Here is a 19,249-nt window from a genome sequence, read left to right as displayed (position 1 = left end):
CTTATATAAACCTCTTTAAATATTCGTACATGACATGTGATGTTGTCTACATCCCTACCTTTAGACTCAGAAGATAAATTATAGTAAGTCATTTGTTTCACAAACAGTTTTGTGAGTTTGGATCTTTTTTCTGTGATTTTGTTGTCCCCGCACAACAATTTTCTGATACATTTCTATTATTTTTGCCTTTTGTACCTGCACAAAAATTTGTACGCAAAACCAAAGATAAATTCCCCCACTAAATGATAAAAATAATATCTGTCCCCTTCCTTACTAGCATATCATGTTAGGTTTATTTATTTTTTCATACAACTTATATATAAAGAATGTAATAAGAAAATGTATACCATTGTAACCTTTACTAATACCATCACTGCACTGTGGTTGTTTTACAGATATAAGTATTTTAGAAGCAATGACCTCAGCAACCCACTGTGAGGAGTCATACAATGGCTCTATCTGTTCAGCTATAAGTAAGTTCATTTTACCCCAGGACAAAGAGGTATGGAATATGAGCTTATGCTGCATTTGGAAGGTTGACTGATTGACTGCCCTGAATGAAAATATGTGTGCTTATTATGACTTATAATATGACACCAGCATGCCTCTGTGCTTTGGATGAGATCCAGGCATTGCTATTTTACAGCTTGGATCCATCCTTAGTAGAGACACATAGAGACCTAAAGCAGAGAGTTTATAAATCAGAAATACAGTGTCTCATACTGTGGCTTCTATTGTAAATTTTAACCCTGTCATTCCTAAAGTATTGAAAGGTTTTAGGCATGAACCTCTGATCCCCTTTTCTGGGGTAAACAGGCATTCCCATTCATCCACATGCTCTCCCACACTAATATCTACTACTAAAACGACACCTGAAAAGGAATTTGGTGTGAATTTTAGAGGAGGGACCTGGAGGAGAGGGATACTAAGATAATGAGAGGGAGGGCAAGATATTTAGAGCATCTGAGAAGGGTGGGATAGGATAGCAACATAAAAAACTTCTGGGAGGGGGAGGAGAGACAGAAGAACTAGGAAAGGATTAGAAAGACAGACATAGGGAAATAGTGTTGAGGGAGGGAGTGGTAGAAAAAAATCTGAGAAAGGGGTGGGCTACAAAGAGGCACACAAGGGAACAAAGTTACAAAAAATAACCAGTCTATTGCTAATGTTCTTTATTGCCAGAGGATCTGAAGGTTCTCCATACAGACTGGAGCTGCAGCTAAAGAAGCAGAGTTGACACTGGCAAGGACAGGAAAGGACAATTCCATCCACATAGAATACCAATCATTATGAAAGACAATCCTCACTGTTCCCTTTGGCATAGGGACTGACTTATTGGAGGGACACCTTCTCTGTGTTCATTGCTTGAACCTCCAGGTGAAGCTGCTTAGGAGTGCCCAAACTCAGGAGTCCTTACATCAATTTGTGCTCTAAAGTAAGACAAAGGCATCTTCCTGCATGTCACCTCTTCAGGTATTCTGACCAATTCTGAAAAATAATCCCATTTTGGACCTAAATATTTACAGTCTTGTACTGGACCAGCACTTTAAGCATGCACTGATTGCAGCATGCACTTCTGTGGAGACCCCAGTGACTCTATTGTATTAAAGCAGTACTTTGTGTGCGTTATCCTTACTGCTTTTTGTCCTCTTTTGTGATGTATTCCTTGCAGAAGTGATGTCCTTCAGCTATTATCTAAAGCCACCTTACTGACCCTAACTCCTAAGTACAATAGCTGGCACATCCTATTGTCACAAGGAAGAGTTCCTTAAAGCTCAATGAGCTGCTGAATTTGGCATGTAGTTTGCACTGCTGATGCACTAATCTGCAACATGCTCTCCCCAGAATGGACTATTTTTCTGCCTCTCTTCTTTATGCCTGTTTGTTGCCTGAGCCAAGTGCCAGGTGATCAGGACCATGAGCTTCCACTACATTACTATGATGACAATGGTGAGTATAGGCTGATTTATCCTGGCTAAATGACCTAAAATGATTTACAACACTTTTCAGGATGTATTTTGGTTTAAATATGTAAACAGGATTAAATAGGAGATTAACTAATATATTCAGGAATTTGTTTGTAAATATTTACACACGTTGTTAAAATTGTAATTTTTGTTTCCTGAACAGAGCTTAATGAGATCATGGATTATAGCCAGATATGGGGATGTCTTCCTTTATTTTTTTGTAGAAATAAAGGCAAATATATACTAAGCTTTCTAAAAGAATTATGTTCAGCTAAATAAACTGAACATTTAAATTACAGGCAGCCTTAACATAGAAGTTTAGGGGGCACCTAATCATACACCAGTGCTCATGTGCCAGCGTAAGATAAGGGCCATGCCCCCCATGTTGCTTCCTGATGTATCAATTGGGCAGACACCACACTTCTGGCCCACTTCCCAGCGGCCACGCTCCTCCGCGTTCATATTGCATGGAGGTGGTGTAGCCGCAAAAATAATCACAATTTCTTGCAATGCGATTATTTCTGTGCTTCAATGCCAGAAAATAGAATAAAGGTATGGTGATAAATTCCCCCCATAGTTTAGATGACCCCAGTGCAGTGTGTGCAAAAGTTTTGTAATCTACAGTGGATTTTCCTCATTGTTTAGAAAATGGACGCCACATGGCTGATTTTCACTGTCATGTACATCTGCCTTTATTTTTTTCCAGTGATTGGATGTGTGTGGTTGTGTCATTGCAATAGTTTTCCACCAGACAAATTGTTCATTCAATGGTCTTCAACCATCAACTTACCTTATGTAGCGCATTGTTTCCCAAAATATGCATTGTGATTCTTGGGAGGTTGTGTAGACCTCCAAGGGGTTATGAGTCACAAATCTGAATCTGCCTGCTGTGGGTCTTAACTCTGAACAATGACGATGGGGTTATATATTTCCTGGGTCAATGAGAAACAGTGCAGGACTGGGCAGACCAATATAAGCCAACATTTATGCTCTTGGTACCTGCCAATTGCCATTAATGCCAACAGATTTCAAGAATCAATAAAGTTATGCTCCCATTACATTGGAACTACATTTACTATTATCAAGCTGCCATAGTGGTGGTGTCTATTATAAAGTTAATGCATGCTCTCACATTGTCCATGACATGGTATAGCAATACAATCGTGCGTTGCATAGAAATACACTCTGGAAACTGAGATGCGGAGAGGCAGAAAAGAGGAACAGAGAGGCAGAATAAAGGCTGGAGGAGAGGCAGAATACAGGAACAAAGGAGAGGCAGCACACAGAGGCAGAGGAGAGGCAGCACACAGAGGCAGAGGAGAGGCAGCACACAGAGGCAGAGGAGAGGCAGAATACAGGAGCAGTGGAGAGGCTGCACAGAGGGGCATAGGAGAGGCAGCAACAGGAGCAGAAGAGAGGCAGCATACAGGTGCAGAGGAGAGGCAGCATACACCATACAATTGGTGTTGCCCCAATTTTTAAAGTCATTCCCTATCCACAATAAGGGCATCCTGATTTCCTGTGTGATAGAATGACTGACTATCTTTGGCAGTCTCATCCCACTCTATGTCATTAGGCTTCTTGAAACTCAGGCTTGATGGTAAAGGGACTGCCTTACAAGGTTGCTAAAGAAGCAATATTTTCTTTATCACATGCTGGAAAACACATTTCCCAGAATACCCCAGTGGAGCATCAATTACTATAAGTCTCCCGTTGCCTGTAAGACGCCTTTATTGGCAAAGTCTCCGGAAAGAGAGCTCTTACTTCCTGACCTTTGGCAGTCTCATAGACAGTGACTGAAACAGCAGTGCCCATACTGTGGAATCTGCTTGTTGCCACTGTTGCTTTAGTTTTATTGTATATATTAAAAGGGGGATATTTATCAGGGCTTCTGCACCATCCTGTGAAATAAGCCCTGAAATAATTGCAAATGTTAGCTTATAGCTAGCACTTGCCATTATTTTTCCTATCCGCCGCATTCGCGGGAGGGGGGCATGGAGGGGAGTAAAAAAGGGGTGCGGACGGCTGGGGGGTGGGTGCGGTGGGGCTGTGTTTATTTCTATGCCAGGCTGCTGGATGCATCAAGAGGTCGGAGCCTCTCCATGTATCCGGCTGCGCCAGATCAGTGGCGGGGCTATCAAACGTGGGCCACAAACTCCGGCGTATGATAAATAACCCCCAAAATCTCTAATCTCTAAGATAATTTAATTATTATTAATTACATAAATGTTACATAACTATAATTAAAGTTTTGTGAGTTAATGGTCGTTACTGATTTCAGGTTTTATGTAAAAAAAACTAAAGGTTTTAGCATATTTTCCTGATATGGATCCTTCTATATGGATATGCTGAAACAGAAGCATAACATTGTTTCCTGTTCCTCAGAGTTTTCCCAAACTTTACAGTGAATGTCTTATTAGTGGGCTAACAATTACTACCAGACTAGAAGGAACATGCTAGTAACATACACTGCTAAGTGCCTCTATTTTTGTTATGCTTTGATCATTGTAGCGATGTGGGAAATGAACAGAACAGTGGTGTGTTACACATACTGCAAGCTCTTTCATCCTGCAGCTTTTCATTGATGCTTGTCCCCAAATTCCCTCTTAGTACAAACCAATGAAAAGAAACACAAACACTGAATTTCACTGAAGTGTAGGAAAATGGGAGCATTCTGATAATGCTGATAAAGAATGTGTATATTTATATATTTGATGAGTTTTTGAGTGAGGAAGCATTGACAGCACACATTGGGTTGGATGTATTACTGTCGATTTCGCCGCAAAAATAAAGTTTTGCGCAAGTTTGTCTCTCAAATTTGGCATGGCTTTGGTCTCCTAACACTTTTCGTGCTCTTCTAGTTTTCCGACACTTTTTTTAGCACAATTTTCGTCGCACATTTAGACCAACAAAAAGCAAATATGTGATATTGGTATTACCAGGAGACCTAAAAAATCTGGGATTGAAGCCAAACCCCTTCCCATCAAAAACTATACAGTACTGACTCATTCGGAACAGCTGTGTTATAGACAGCAGACAAACCATACCAAGTTTTAATATGGGAAAATTGGATGTAGCACTAGATACCTGTGCAGCAACTCCGAATTCTATAGACCAGCTGCGATCGAGTTGTTGCCAGAGAACTTTGTGCATTTAACTTTATTGATATAAAGCAGGTGTTGGCCATGATGAAATTATTTTATATTAACCATTACTAAGAGTTGGCTTCTTTGCTCTGCTATTTTCATTACTCCTCCTAAAACAAGAGTTTTTGTTGCGGTTTTTCCTGTTGTGTTTTGAGCTCTATACTGTATCCAATCTTCCATTCAAGAACTGGCCACCTGGGTCACAGAGATGCAGCTGCAATGCTGTAGATATCATGTGACATGACATTCAATCACTGACTTCGGCAGCAACCTCTACACACATTAATGTAACAACTGGGGCCAGTAAGTGACATATTGGGGGTCATTTACTAAGGGCCCGATTCGCGGTTTCCCGACGTGTTACCCGAATATTTCTGATGTGCGCCGAATTTCCATGTATTGGCCCGAGTTTTTGGCGAACAAGATCGGATTGTGGCGCATCGGCGCCGGCATGGACGCGACGGAAATCGGGGGGCGTGGCCGAACAATAACCCCACGGATTGGGAGAAACCGGCGCATTTAAAAAAAAAATAAGTGTCGCGGGACACACGCTTACCTCCACCAGGTATAGGACGGTGTATTCCGGCGGACCTCGGGGGAACTTTAGCGCAGCAGCGACATCTGGTGGACGTCGGAGGAACTGCCTTTGTGAATCGCCGGAAGACCCGAATCCACTGCAGAGAACGATCCGCTGGATCGCGAATGGACCGGGTAAGTAAATCTTCCCCATTGTTTACAGTGTCCTGACTTAAGAACAACTGACTTACAGACGACCCTTAGCTACAAACAGACCTCTCTGCCCACTGTGACCTCTGGTGAAGCTCCTTGGAGGCTGCTAATTTACTGAGCTGTAGCCCAAGGCTGCAAAGAACACCTATAAGGTAGCTGCCAAAAATCTGTATTGTTCCCACAACAACCCAGAATGTTGAAAATCCAAATGTCACAGGGACTAACTCAATTTTATCTGGAGTTACACCTACAAAATATAACTGTTCTGACTTACCTACAAATTCGACTTAAGAACAAACCATCTTTTCCGTAGTCTAGGAACTGTTTGTACTTATATAACTTCTTTTAATAACACTTGTCATAGAGTATGTTGTATCTATTGAGTCATTCCATATAGGTAGTCTGCACACAATTCAAACCTGCTTCAAATGCTGGTATAAATGTAAAGGTTGCTCACCTTTTAATGCGGAATATGGACAGAGCAATCCTGATTATATGTTTACATATATTGTATAAATAGTCTACAGTCTATAGCAGTGGTGGCGAACCTATGGCACGGGTGCCAGAGGTGGCACTCAGAGTCCTCTCTGTGGGCACCCAGGTCTCCAGGCACTCTCAGCAAAGAGTTTATATGAAAGGACCCATAGCCTCCTTCTGCAGTCCAAGGCCATAAAGGACATTGTGCACTAACTACTATTTTAAAGCAACACATCTTTGGCTGCCTGCGACTGAGAAGACGTGGACAGGGCTGGATTATAATTTGAGCTCCTGCCATGGGCCCTGCAATTCTTCCTGTACAGTGGACCCTGGAGGGAAGCTACAAAAATAATCTTAATTTCTCCTCTTTCTGCTGTATTGAGGTCTTCAGGACGCCAATGCGATTGAAAGATTTGACAAAGCAGTAAGCAATAAGTTGTTATGTAAATTGCTATGTTGGCACAAAATAAATAAGTGAATTTTTGTTGTAGTTTGGGCACTTGCTCTCTAAAAGGTTCGCCATCACTGGTCTATAGTAAGCTTTGTATGTAGGGTATAAAGGTACTTGAAGCTTTTTTATGTAATAAACAGTCATACAATAATTTATTGCTAACCTTCGCTTGCAGCACATTTTATGGGTTTTCTGTTCTAGGATTAGTTTTAAATAAATAAAAAGAATCTGTCATTATTCCTTCCAAGAGTTTTGATGCATGTACATGTTGTACATTTTGATGCCATCTATCATTTTCTTATCATAACAATTATATTCTTCTTTGTTCCACTATGACTAGAGAGATAAATGAGGTCATTGGATAATGTGCATGCTTTTGAGAAGGCCATTGCTTTATCTACAGATGTAGTTAAGTTAACCAGTAACATCTATCCCTAAACATATAGTATAAGTACAGTATATAAGTCATTACCATTCATCTAATTTGCTTTTCATTTTTTATTTTTTCTTATTTAATTCAGTTATCGATCTGCTGGAAGCTCTGAACATTACGCGATCGATTAAGGGAGTTACCAAGGGAAAAGGGCGTGACCCTGGCTCTCCAGCTTGGAAATTCAGACCACGTGTTCCCCATTTAACTTTACCATGGGATTACTCTGTTTATCTACTCTCCAGTACACAAGGATCCATTGGCTTACATTTTGTAGCTAAACAGGCTAAAAACAACCAAGGAACATTACTGGCCCTTTTGTCTCCAGCAGCCATGAAGAGGGATGGCCAACCACTTCTGCGCCTTGTCTCTGACACCCAGTCAGACCAATTACGTTTGGAGTATCGGACCCCACAGACTATGGAACCAGCTTCCTTGTTGCTTCCAGGTGGATCACCGTTTTCTGGCTCCAAATGGGCAAGAATTGCACTCAATATTGACATTCATAAAGTCACCCTTTTTCTGGATTGTGAAGAACCTGTAGTATTTGGTAAAGAAGGTGATGAGGAATTACTTAGCCTTATTCTTCCACTAGATCTTCAGATCAGCTTTGCAAGCACCCCAGGAAATAAGGAGAGCAAATTTTTGGTTAGTATAATACTTCTCCAATTTTCTTTGACCATTATCGCATTATAAAGAAATAGTTTACATGACTGTCTTAACCCATAAATCACACTCTATAGCAGTGATGGTGAACCTTTTAGAGACCAAGTGCCCAAACTACAACCCAACATGGCAATTTATTCCCTAACTTATTGCTCCCCGCTCTGTTGTAACTTTCACTTGTATCAGTGTTCTGAGGACACCAATACTGTAGATAGAATGTTCCCCAGAACAGGAAGAAGTATTTTGCCTGATTCTGATCTGTCCACTCCTTCCCACCCCTCCTGTAGTCCCATGCAGCGCTGTTGCTTTATAATAACATTGAGCATGACAAGTCCTGGGCTGCCTGGGAGTATAAGTAGATAACTTGAATCCTCCTTGGTGATGGCCTGGATGTCCAGACAGAGGGCTCCGAGTGCTGCCTCTGGAACCCGTGCCATAGGTTCTCCCCCACTGGTCTATAGTGTTAGTGGATACAGGGAATTGCCCATTTTTGTGTGATAACTAATTGAGTTTATATACTTTAATGTCATGTCATGTTAGCCAGTGCTGTAATTAGCCTGATGACAAGCATTTTTGGGGTATATTTGTCAGGCACAGTTATGGCATTTTATAGGGAGATCAGTTACTTATTTGTAGGAACACATTCTCAGTAGAAAAGGGTTGTGTGTGCTATTATTCACTAGGAAAAAGATGGCATAGATTACTTTCTTTAAATCATACTGTCGAAATCACAGCTCAACATAACACAGTTTTGAGAGGAGGACTGTAGAAGATAAACATAAGATATTTCCCCACTGTGACATGTGAACACGTTTAGGGTAGTTTCATTGTATAAACGAATGACAATTTCGTTTGTATTGGCCCTCCCTCCTGATTGCACCCAATGACAGATGTTGAAGAAAAAGAGAGCTTAACCATTACCATATGACACTTCGAGAGATGTCACAGTAGCTCAAACAGTTTAGGAATACATGTGTACTTGGTATAGAGTGGTGTAGGTCAATGCCAGACATCTCACTGAGCAGCTTGTCTTCCTTGAGAACGAAAGGATCAGGCATGGTGAAATCTATCACACGCTGTCATTGGAGGAGACACTGCCATACACATTAAATTGTCAGCAAGCCCTGCCAAAGGAGTTGGGTTTCACCAACATCATCAGTTCTGTGCTGTCACCCTTATTCCCCTGATTTAAGCTTTCTACAGTATATCTGTTTATTGTGGCCAACAGTAATATTTAGGTAACTTAAAGAGAATCTGTCACTTTGAAAATGCAGTTCATTCTGCTGTAATATGGAGATGATGATAGCCATCAGAACTACCTCCATCTTCTTCTCAGCATATACAGATCAGATAAAAATATGCATGAAAGTTCATTTTAATTAAATTCAGAGAAGTTTTACTGGCAATATCAAATACAAATTACCATTGAGATATTTTGCCACTATGGTTGTGATTGACTCTTCTTCAGGTTTTTTTCTAGCAGGTCTCTCCCCTTGGGGCTAAAGTGTGGATGGAGACCTAAGAGTCTTCTGAAGTCATTCTCCCTCCCTGCTTAGTTTTTGTGGCGACACAGCAGGTAGAGGGCCTCATCACTGGTTACTTCCTGGTCGCAGTGTTGCATAGTCTGCTCTCAATGGGCACATATGTCTCTGTGTGCCACCCTGACTTGATGGCCAGGCTGTGGGTACTCTATAGGCGTTCTAGGGTAGTCTATAGTTCAGTATCTGTCAGTCTCCAGAGTTCAGTAGTTTCTTAAGGTATAGGGCTGGTCGTTGATCTGTCTGTAGACTTTGGTATATGGCTAAAAGCATGTGTCTATGCTGGTCCTCCAAACGTTGATGTATTCCTCTTGACCCTTGTTTTTTGTCACCCTGATTTTGCTAGATATTTGCATGTGATGTGAGGTTTGATTTAAGGAAAATCTACCATCAAAATCAAACATTATAAACCAGGGACACTTACAGTACTTATAATATTATTCATGCACCGTGACTGTGTTAATCTTCTGATATCTGTTATCCATGGCCTCCTTCCTTTTAAAATAAACTTTTACAATTATGCTAATGAGTCTGACATGGTCTGGGGCCATTTCCAGAGCTTATTAGTGCTGCAGATTAACAGGCTGTTAAAATGAGCAGAACAGGTTTCATCCAAACCTCTGCTCTCCCTACTAACTCTGCCTGTGTAATATAGCCGCAGCAAGAAGTTAATGGGGAGGGGAAACATGCTCTGCTCATTGTAAAAGCCTGTGAAGCTACAGTGACACACCCCAGTCATTCAGACTCATTGAAACATAGATTAATTATAAAAGTTAATTTTAGAAGGAAGCTATGGATAAATAATATAAAAAGATCACCACAGTCATAGCGAGTAAGGCCCCTTCCACACTTGCGTTGCAGATCACGTCAGAGTTTGATCAGGGTGCGATCAGAATTTGGTCAGTGAAAAACGCACATTTTGCATCAGAGTTCAATCAGTTTTCAGTCAGTTTGTTCAGTGTCTCAGTTTTTCACGCACGTTTTCAATGCAATTTCAATGCGTTTTTCACGCGCAGAAAATGCGCGTAAAATGGACTCATGACTGAGCTCTATCTTTTCTATGGCAATTGATGCGTGAAAAATGCATAGCACTTGCATTGCACTTGCAAGTGTCTCAGAGTGCAATGCGTTTTTCATGCGTGTCCATAGACTTGTATGGTGCGTTTTTCTTGCGCGTGACTTGCAAAAGTAGAGCATGCCGAGATTTAAACGCGTGTTAAAAAAAACGTGCGTGTGTGCGTGAAAAAAAAATGCAAGTCTGAAAAGACCCATTGGTTACAATGGGTTAGAGTGCAATGCAAGTTCTGCGCGTCAAAAGCACGCGCAGAATATGCACGTGAAAAATGCAAGTGTGAAAGGGGCCTAAGTGTCCCTGGTTCATCATGCTTACTTTTGGTACATTTCCTTTAAGCTATGGTTCATCTTAATACCACGCAAACACATTTTTTTTAAATCACAATAGATACAAAGAAAAGGATAATTTGAATCTGGTCAGAACTACTGCTACCATAGATAGATCCCTTTAACCCAGTCCCATTTTCTATGCCTTTAACCCAATAATTATTAAGATACCTGGAAAGGGGAAATATAGTGAATAAATGTATATAGCCAGCTAGTGCCCCCCAGTGCTGGAAAAACTCAGCTTATACTCAGGTATATACGTTAAATCCGCTGTTGAGTTATCAGGTCCTGGGCTAAAGCATCTTTACTTCTATATTCTAGTGCCTTACTCTTCCTAAGCTGTGGCAATGTTTACCAGTGTAACAAGCATACTGTCTGGATCTTTATATAGTTGATCTATATAAACATAAATATAGGTCTAAACAAATATTCAAATGTATTCCTATGACAAAAACTCAACTTGCACAGCACACGCAAGGAAGGATTGTCATAGATCCCTATGGTGGTTGCTGCCACAATTTTATGCCTTATATCTGAAACACTAAAAACCCAAGAAAATAAAATCGTTTTAGATGAAATATAGACAGTACTCCATTATGAGTGGAAAATCATAAAATATATGTGACACTGTATATCTATTGATTACCCAGGGCTATTGGCAGACAGCTGAAATCTCCCCAACTGGATTCTCTAGAAGACCTTGGCATTGTGAGAACCGTTCTGGTGAGTAATAACATTTTTTAGACAGATTATTTACATACTAGCTGTCGTTGCCGGGGATAGTAAATAACTGCTCTTAGCTGTAACAAAATAGAATGGGTTAATAAAAATATTTTATATGTATCTATACACTGTCTCAGACTGTCTCTGCCTGTGGCGGGCACTCCCATTCCAGCGACTGTCTCTGCCTGTCTCGGGCACTCCCATTCCAGCCATTGTCTCTGCCTGTCTCGGGCACTCCCATTCCAGCGACTGTCTCTGTCTGTCTCAGGCACTCCCATTCCAGCGACTGTCTCTGCCTGTCTCAGGCACTCCCATTCCAGTGACTGTCTCTGCCTGTCTTGGGCACTCCCATTCCAGCGACTGCCTATCTCGGGCACTCTCATTCCAGTGACTGTTGGTCTGATGCACTCTCATTTCAGTGACTGTCTCTGTCTCTGAAATTTTTACCCTGCACTTTCCAAAACCAATTTATTACCCACCATATACAAAAGCCATTGTCTGCTGCTATGGTAGTTGAAAGAGACTGTCAGAGACAGTTTGTAAAAAAGGGACGGTCAATGACAGAGACAGTCAGAGACAGTCTGAAACTGTCTATAGATACATATAAAATACTTTTTGTTAACCCATTCTATTTTGTTATAGCTAAGAGCAATTATTTACTATCCCGAGCAACACCGGGAGCTACTGCTAGTATGTATTTGAAGTTTGGATCAGAAGTATAATTGAAATGATTAGACAAGGAATACTTTCAACAGGATTGTGGCCCCTAAACCAGCAGCCAGTTAATAAAATAAATCAGTTGTAAACCCATAACCCATCTGTTTTAAGTGCTGAGTCTCCATTGTTTTACAGAGATCTTAGACACAACGTACCATAAACTCTTCAAAACAGTTGATTTAATGAGATCTCCGCACTTTTTACTTTTACAAAATGGAGATGGGAAAGACATTCCACTATTCTAACTGTTTCTTCAATAGATACCATAGAAAAAGCTACACAGTAACAGTAATAACAACAATAATAATAATGTTATGTTATAATATAGAACTGTTTCCCTTAAATCCTTTTCTCATCCTATCTCATTCTTTCCTTGGTTGAATTTGATGGACATATATCTTTTTTCAACCATATTAATGACATAACTATGTAATAACAAGTATAAGAATATCAATAGATCAGTGGATGCTAATGAGGTTCAGGTCCTTAACCCTAGCAGCATAACGGCTACTGATTGGTTCCCTTCTGAAAGCCCCCCTTGCCTTTCAATCAAGCACCATTGTAATTACAGTATATTACAGTAAACAGTGGTGCTGGTCTTGCAAATTCTGGAGTATTGCAACAATAAGACCCTTGAGGGTACACATTTTTATTTAGATCCCTGTGGGTTACATGTGTGAATTGTGCTTGCATTCCAATTTATTCTGTTAGCTGGATAACAGTATAACTTAAAATGTTTGTTTAGATGGCCAAAGTATTGTCACCAAATGCCTTTCCTTCATAATCTAGTGAAGCCTTTCTAGTTACGCCTCATTACTTCAATTAAAAAGCTTTAGAGGCTCCTTCATCTTTGCCAACAAGACCGGCACTTCTGCCCTGCCTACTTCCCACATCAATCAGAATTCCTCCTCGTCCCCCCATCCCCCGTACCTTTCATTAGACAATCTCTATTCATTACTTCAGGATGTTTCTGTCACAATGTGGGTCACAATACAATGCGGTGCACAATATTGACAGTCAATATTCATACCTTACATGGGGGCTGATGTTATATGCTTTGCTTTTGTTTTTATATAAATATAAGACTCGGAAATAAAACCTAACAAATAAAGGAAAATCCCATCCTATGGACTGTCGAAATGCCAGATGAGAACTGTTTATGAGGTCTGTAAGAGGACGGCATAGTGTGCCTTTAATAAGTTATCATTCCATAATATATTATATCATATGTACAAAATGAATGCTGGGTATAACTATTCTGATTTTCTAGAAGGAAGGATCTTTCAAGTTTTTGGGCTGTTCCCCTTTAGCTTGGAATACAGAGTATTGTCCCGCTGGAGGTGTCAGCCCTATTGGTGACTTGAGTGAGGTCACAGGGTGTGTGAGGAGCCTGCTTATTCTTCATAATGATGCGGAGCCTCCTACAGGGGTAGAAATGTATTATCGACTAATCTTTCCACATACAGACACAAATACAGATTTCTATAAACAGGACACAATTGTGCACAACATAGCGTTCATTCATAGTGGCAGCACAGTGTTATAATGTACAGTATCTAGATACGTTGCTATGTGCTGTGCTGATGTGACTTAATTTGTGTAGTCATGGGCATTATAGTACAGCATGTAAAATATTCAGCAAATCTTGTATGATAACTAGTGGCTATAAAAGTCACTAAATGGTCCTGCCAGGGAGCCTTGCTGTGGACATTTTACTACACTTTATAAATCCACATGTGTAGATTTCATCCCACCAACTCATTCATAGGTGCTCTTTCACACTGGTTTTTGTTTTCACATCTGTGGCTCAGTGATTTTCACGGATGCCTTACCGAGCTATTGAGGCACATTTACTTACCCGTACGCGGAGTTCACAGAAAGTGCATTGTCCGATGATAATGCACTCTGCCGCGATATCCTGCATGTGTTGCTTCCCTGCTCAGGTCCCTGGAGTTCACCTTCTTCTTCCTGGTGCATGTAAGTGCATTGGATGTGACACAATTTGAAAGTTAAATCCTGCGCTCAGTCCAAATCAGTCGGATCGCCTGGCAACACGTCCCCTGATTGATCTTGCATGAAAGCCAGCGCAGCTGCGTCAAAATCAGCTCACGTGCGACTCAATCCCAGTGCAGACCCCTGTTAAATACCTGTCACACCTGTGCAATCCCCGAAAAGTCTGCCAAAAGTGCACACACGGACCCTTAAAGTAAATAAGCCCGGTTGTGTTCTATGGGTGTTTTCACGTGGGCTTTTTTCCCCACTGATTTGTGGTATGTGGGAAAAAAAATTTGTATCCAGCCCATTGTTTTTCACAACATCTCTTATACACATCACTCCACTGGGGAAGCAGGTGCTCGAGTAGGGTACCACCCCAATCAATAGTAGAGAGATAACTCACACTCATCATGTTTTTCACTGATGTGGATCATGAAAGGCAATAGAAGTCTACTATGGCATGTCCGTTGTCTATCATGACATGTCCGTTTTTTTCAGTGATGAGGCTGGGAAACCAGGTATTATGTTTTCAAACCCATGTTAAACCTTAAGGTTTTTTTCGGACACGGGGATAGCAACACAGAGACTAAATGGATGCACAACGGGCAAGCAGTACACACTCTAGCATGAAACCACCCCAAGACTGTGATATAGTTTAATCTGCAATTTGGAATGATATTATTGAGGTTCCGCTTCATTACAATCAGATTAACCACAGCCTTGTTACTATTTTCTAATTCAATCCACCATAATTGTATACATTATTGTGGCATATAAAGCCATCCTTTCTAAAAGCCCTATTACACAGACTGATTGCCCTAATTATTGGGAATTGGCATTCCTACTGTCATCCCTATATGTCATACTGACATAGTTGTTGATAACGGCTTGATAACTGCTCCATATAAAGGTGTGGTGAGCTGGCTAAACCTAATTTGTGATGGGATTGCATCTTTTATACAGCCCCTAAGCTCATTGTTTGTTGGGCAGCATGACCCCTTGTACACAGGTCAGTGTGTGCTGATAAATTCTAACTGTATAGAGATACATGATCCTTCATCTCTATACAGCTGTAATGGTTTCTGCATATGAAAGCAGCCAATAAGCAGTCAATGACCAGGAATTAACATTCCTGGGAAAATGTCCATTGCCCAATGTAAATGGCTCTTACTTGATGATAAGTGTTCTTTTCCAATATATCACTTCATGTATATCAAAAGCATATTCACAGCATATAAAGCAACATACACTGCTCAAAAAAATAAAGGGGGCTCCCACATCAGACTTGGAAACCTGGCAAACATAAGCTAGTCACAACGCTTATTCAAGCAGATAAACTAACCATTCCCACTAAATAGCTGCAACAAAACCCACCAAGTATTAATGATTGGTATGACTGTATTAACTCCACATATAGGATGGAGGAACTAGCTAGCTGTGAATCGAGGTCCCATCAAAGATTCGTTGTTATGAAGGCCCCTTGGGTAGTTTCAGAGGATGACACCAAGCTAGATGGCTTGAATACACAACTAAGTCAAACTTCCTACCCACCCAGGCTCTACCACTCTAATTACAGCTACAGCAATGGTACCCTCACCAACTCCTGTATATTTAAACCCAAGAATTAATAGCAAATGGTTCAGACCTCACGTCAGGCCTCTGCGCAAGGCTCTTATCACTGCTTGACAACAATAAGCTCTTCACAAATCTCCACAAATTACTGTGGTCTAAATATTCCAGTTTCAGGAATCCCATAGACATACCCTCCCTTTTCTTATCTCATTTTCCCTTTTCCCCGCCCTTTCCATTCCTTTCCCACTCCCTTCTCTACCCCAACTCCCTCCCCCCAAGGTAACGCGAGCTCTGGTGTAGCATATGCCCACCATGCATAGGTGGGAATTGGCTTTGAGATGTCTGTTAGTGTTAACACTTATTAATTAACATTGTTACCTTGTAATCTGTATTGTTAAAATCAAAAATAAAGAGGGAACACTTAAACAACACAATACAACTCCAAGTGAATCAAACTTCTGTAAAAGAAAACTTTCCACTTAGGAAGCATCACTGATTGACAATCAATTTCACAGGCAATTACCAAGACACACATAAAAAAAGGAGGGGTTCTGCAGTTAGGGACCACAGACGACTTCTCGGTACCTATGCTTTCTGGTTGATGTTTTGGTCAATTTTGAATGTTGGTGGTGCTTTCACAATCGAGGTAGCATGAGACGGACTCTACCACCCTACAAGTGCAGCTCATCAAGGATGGCAAATCAATGTGAGCTGTGGCCAGAAGGTTTGTTGTGTCAGCGTAGTGTCCAGAGGCCGGATGCACTACCAGGAGACAGGCCAGTACACCGGTAGACGTGAAGGGGGCCGTATAAAGAGAAGCACTGCCCTTCAAAATGACCTCCAGCAGGCCCCTAATGTGCATGTGTCTGCACAAACGGTTAGAAACTGACTCCAAAAAAAGGGTATGAGGGACCATGTGCCCCTGAAATCGGTAGATAGATGTAGCAGGCTAAAGTTGAGAGCAGGGCTGAGGACGTGGACACTTCAGCTTTGCTACCTCTGTCTTCCTAAACACTGCTGGATCTGCCCCCCTCAGCTCTGTTACGCGTGTCTACTGTGGACAGATGTAGAAGAGCTAAGGCTGTAGCTGTCCACTTGCTAAATATGTCCACCTCAGCTCCAAACATCCCTCTGCCACCTGAGTGAAGTTGGCCCCCCCACCTTGTTCAAATCAAACAAAATTGGTGTCAAACGTTTGTGCTACGTTTGTGCTGGTTTGTGCAGCAGAAATTTTTGTTTGTGCCGCTATCGTTTTTGAGATTTTAATGAAAGTTTCCAGAGGTCATCAGAGGTCAACCAGCCCCCCCACATTGCCCAAATCAAACAAAACTGGTGCCGAACAATTCTGCTACGTTTGTGCTGGTTTGTGCTGCGCAAATTTTTGTTTGTGCTGCTATTGTTTTGAATATATGAACAAAAAATGAAAGTTCAAAAGTTCAAGCAGCCCCCCCACATTAACGGAATCAAACAAAACTGGTGTCAAACGTTAGTGCTACGTTTGTGCTGGTTTGTGCTGTAAAAATTTTTGTTTGTGCTGCTATAATTTTTAAGGTATGTTCAGGTGTTTGAGGTGTTTAGGATGAACTGGTAAAAAACAAACTTAGTGACACTTCCCTGGTTTAATCACCAGGGGGAGCTAGCAAACACATTGTACTTTGGAAGAAATGAACTCTGATGACCTCTGCAAAAAAGTATGAATATATTAAAAATGATAGCGGCACAAACAAAAATTTTTGCTGCACAAACCAGTACAAACTTAGCACTAACGTTTGACACCAGTTTTGTTTGATTCGGTTAATGTGGGGGGGCTGGCTGAACTTTTGAACTTTCATTTTTCGTTCATATATTCAAAACAAAAGCAGCACAAACAAAAATTTGAGCAGCACAAACCAGCACAAACGTAGCAGAATAGTTCGGTCCCAGTTTTGTTTGATTTGGGCAACGTGGGGGGGCTGGTTGACCTCTGATGACCTCTGGAAACTTTCATTAAAATCTTAAAAACGATAGCGGCACAAACGAAAATTTCTTCTGCACAAACCAGCACAAACGTAGCACAAACGTTTGACACCAATTTTGTTTGATTTGAACAAGGTGGGGGGGCCAACTTCACTCAGGTCCGTCTGCCTCAGCTCTGCTTCATCAGTCCACCACGGACAGTTGTAAAAGAGCTGAAGTGGACAGATGTAGTAAAGATGATTCCTCTAAACTGATACATGTACACCTGTTACATGGTTATATCTCCTTGTGATTAAAGACCACTCTTTTCCCCCAGATTCTCTCCCTCTTTCTCACGCTTTGTCTGAGGAGCGACACATGGATGATGAAGATGCACAGAGGCAGCCGCGGGCTCCAGAACTATCTGATACACGACATTATCAGCAGCAGCAAAGTGAAGTTTCCTCAACTTTTCTTTCTCAGGAAGAAAGGATGCGAAGGTTGGAGGAAGTTGTTCAGGGTTTAAGTAATATGCTCGACATGGTGAAAGTTCAAGTGAGTTCAGTCAAATTGTCATTGTAATTGTAAGTTGTGTTTCCAGACGTTTCTTTATTTTATTGATTTTGTCATACCTTCCTTAAAAAAAAATCAAAAAATTTTACATTCGCAAAAGTAGGGAGGGCAGTGGTTGTATTTGGCTCATTTTTCCCTTCAGACCTTTCAATGTCACGGAAAAGATCTGTTAGTTGAGAATTAGTAACAGAACATGTGTGGATACCTGAGTTTATACTGGAACGAATTAGCTATTTGCAGTGGGCAGAAGGTCACCACAAATCAGGGCATTCCTGCCCTCGACCCACCAACTGGTATTTGTCTATGGGTTTCCTGCTCAGGTAGAAAAAAATCCTCATAAAACAATATCATTTTAATCCTACATTTGGAATCATTTATATTCTATAAAGAAATATCCAAATATTTTACTGTGCTGTTATACCAGAGCATGTCACACCCTCTGTATAGTACAATGCTAGCTGTCAGTCTATAGAAATCTGGACGGTGTGGTTTCAAACCGTGCGCTTTACGAGTTCTGCACGCCACTGGTTTACTGCACTCTTTTAAACATGTTTGGAATTGACTCTGACATTTTTTACATAGGATATAATTTACAAGTTGCCCTTTGGGAAATCCCAGTAAACTAAATTGAGTAGATATCTTTCCTTGAACTCGTGTTCTTTCCCTGGATCACTTTTTGTCAGTGGCTAAAAGCCCTGAGCTGATAAGGTGCTCCCTACGGATTGTGTCCAAGATTTAGATAATTGTTTATTCTCAGGCTTAACGGCACTGGTGCCAGACACATGAAATCCATTACAGCTCAATGTGATATGATGCGTTAAATCGGATTTCTATATATAGAAAGAAACATTCTATAGTTCAGATTGTTTGACATTAGGTCTTGACTTCACTTGAGATGGAGTTATTTTACAGCATGGAGGTGGGTGTAA

At 41.0% G+C, this 19,249-nt stretch overlaps 1 protein-coding gene across 2 annotated transcripts in view; it reads left to right on the top strand.

Annotated features, from left to right (window-relative positions):
- Nucleotides 1-1,124: 1,124 nt before the first annotated feature.
- KCP (kielin cysteine rich BMP regulator) overlaps nt 1,125-19,249 on the top strand; it is a 97,187-nt gene continuing 79,062 nt past the window's right edge. For both annotated transcript variants that reach the window (XM_072147546.1, XM_072147545.1), the window contains exons 1-4: nt 1,125-1,950; nt 7,292-7,848; nt 11,456-11,528; nt 18,085-18,302. In XM_072147546.1, the coding sequence (XP_072003647.1) occupies nt 1,833-1,950; nt 7,292-7,848; nt 11,456-11,528; nt 18,085-18,302 (966 nt within the window). In that variant the 5' untranslated portion in view covers nt 1,125-1,832. The remainder of the gene's footprint in view (nt 1,951-7,291; nt 7,849-11,455; nt 11,529-18,084; nt 18,303-19,249) is intronic.

Source organism: Engystomops pustulosus, chromosome 4 (assembly GCF_040894005.1).
Source record: "Engystomops pustulosus chromosome 4, aEngPut4.maternal, whole genome shotgun sequence".
Lineage (NCBI taxonomy): Eukaryota > Metazoa > Chordata > Amphibia > Anura > Leptodactylidae > Engystomops > Engystomops pustulosus.
The sequence above is the reverse complement of the archived record's forward strand: the minus strand, read 5'-3'. Positions and strand labels throughout refer to the sequence as shown.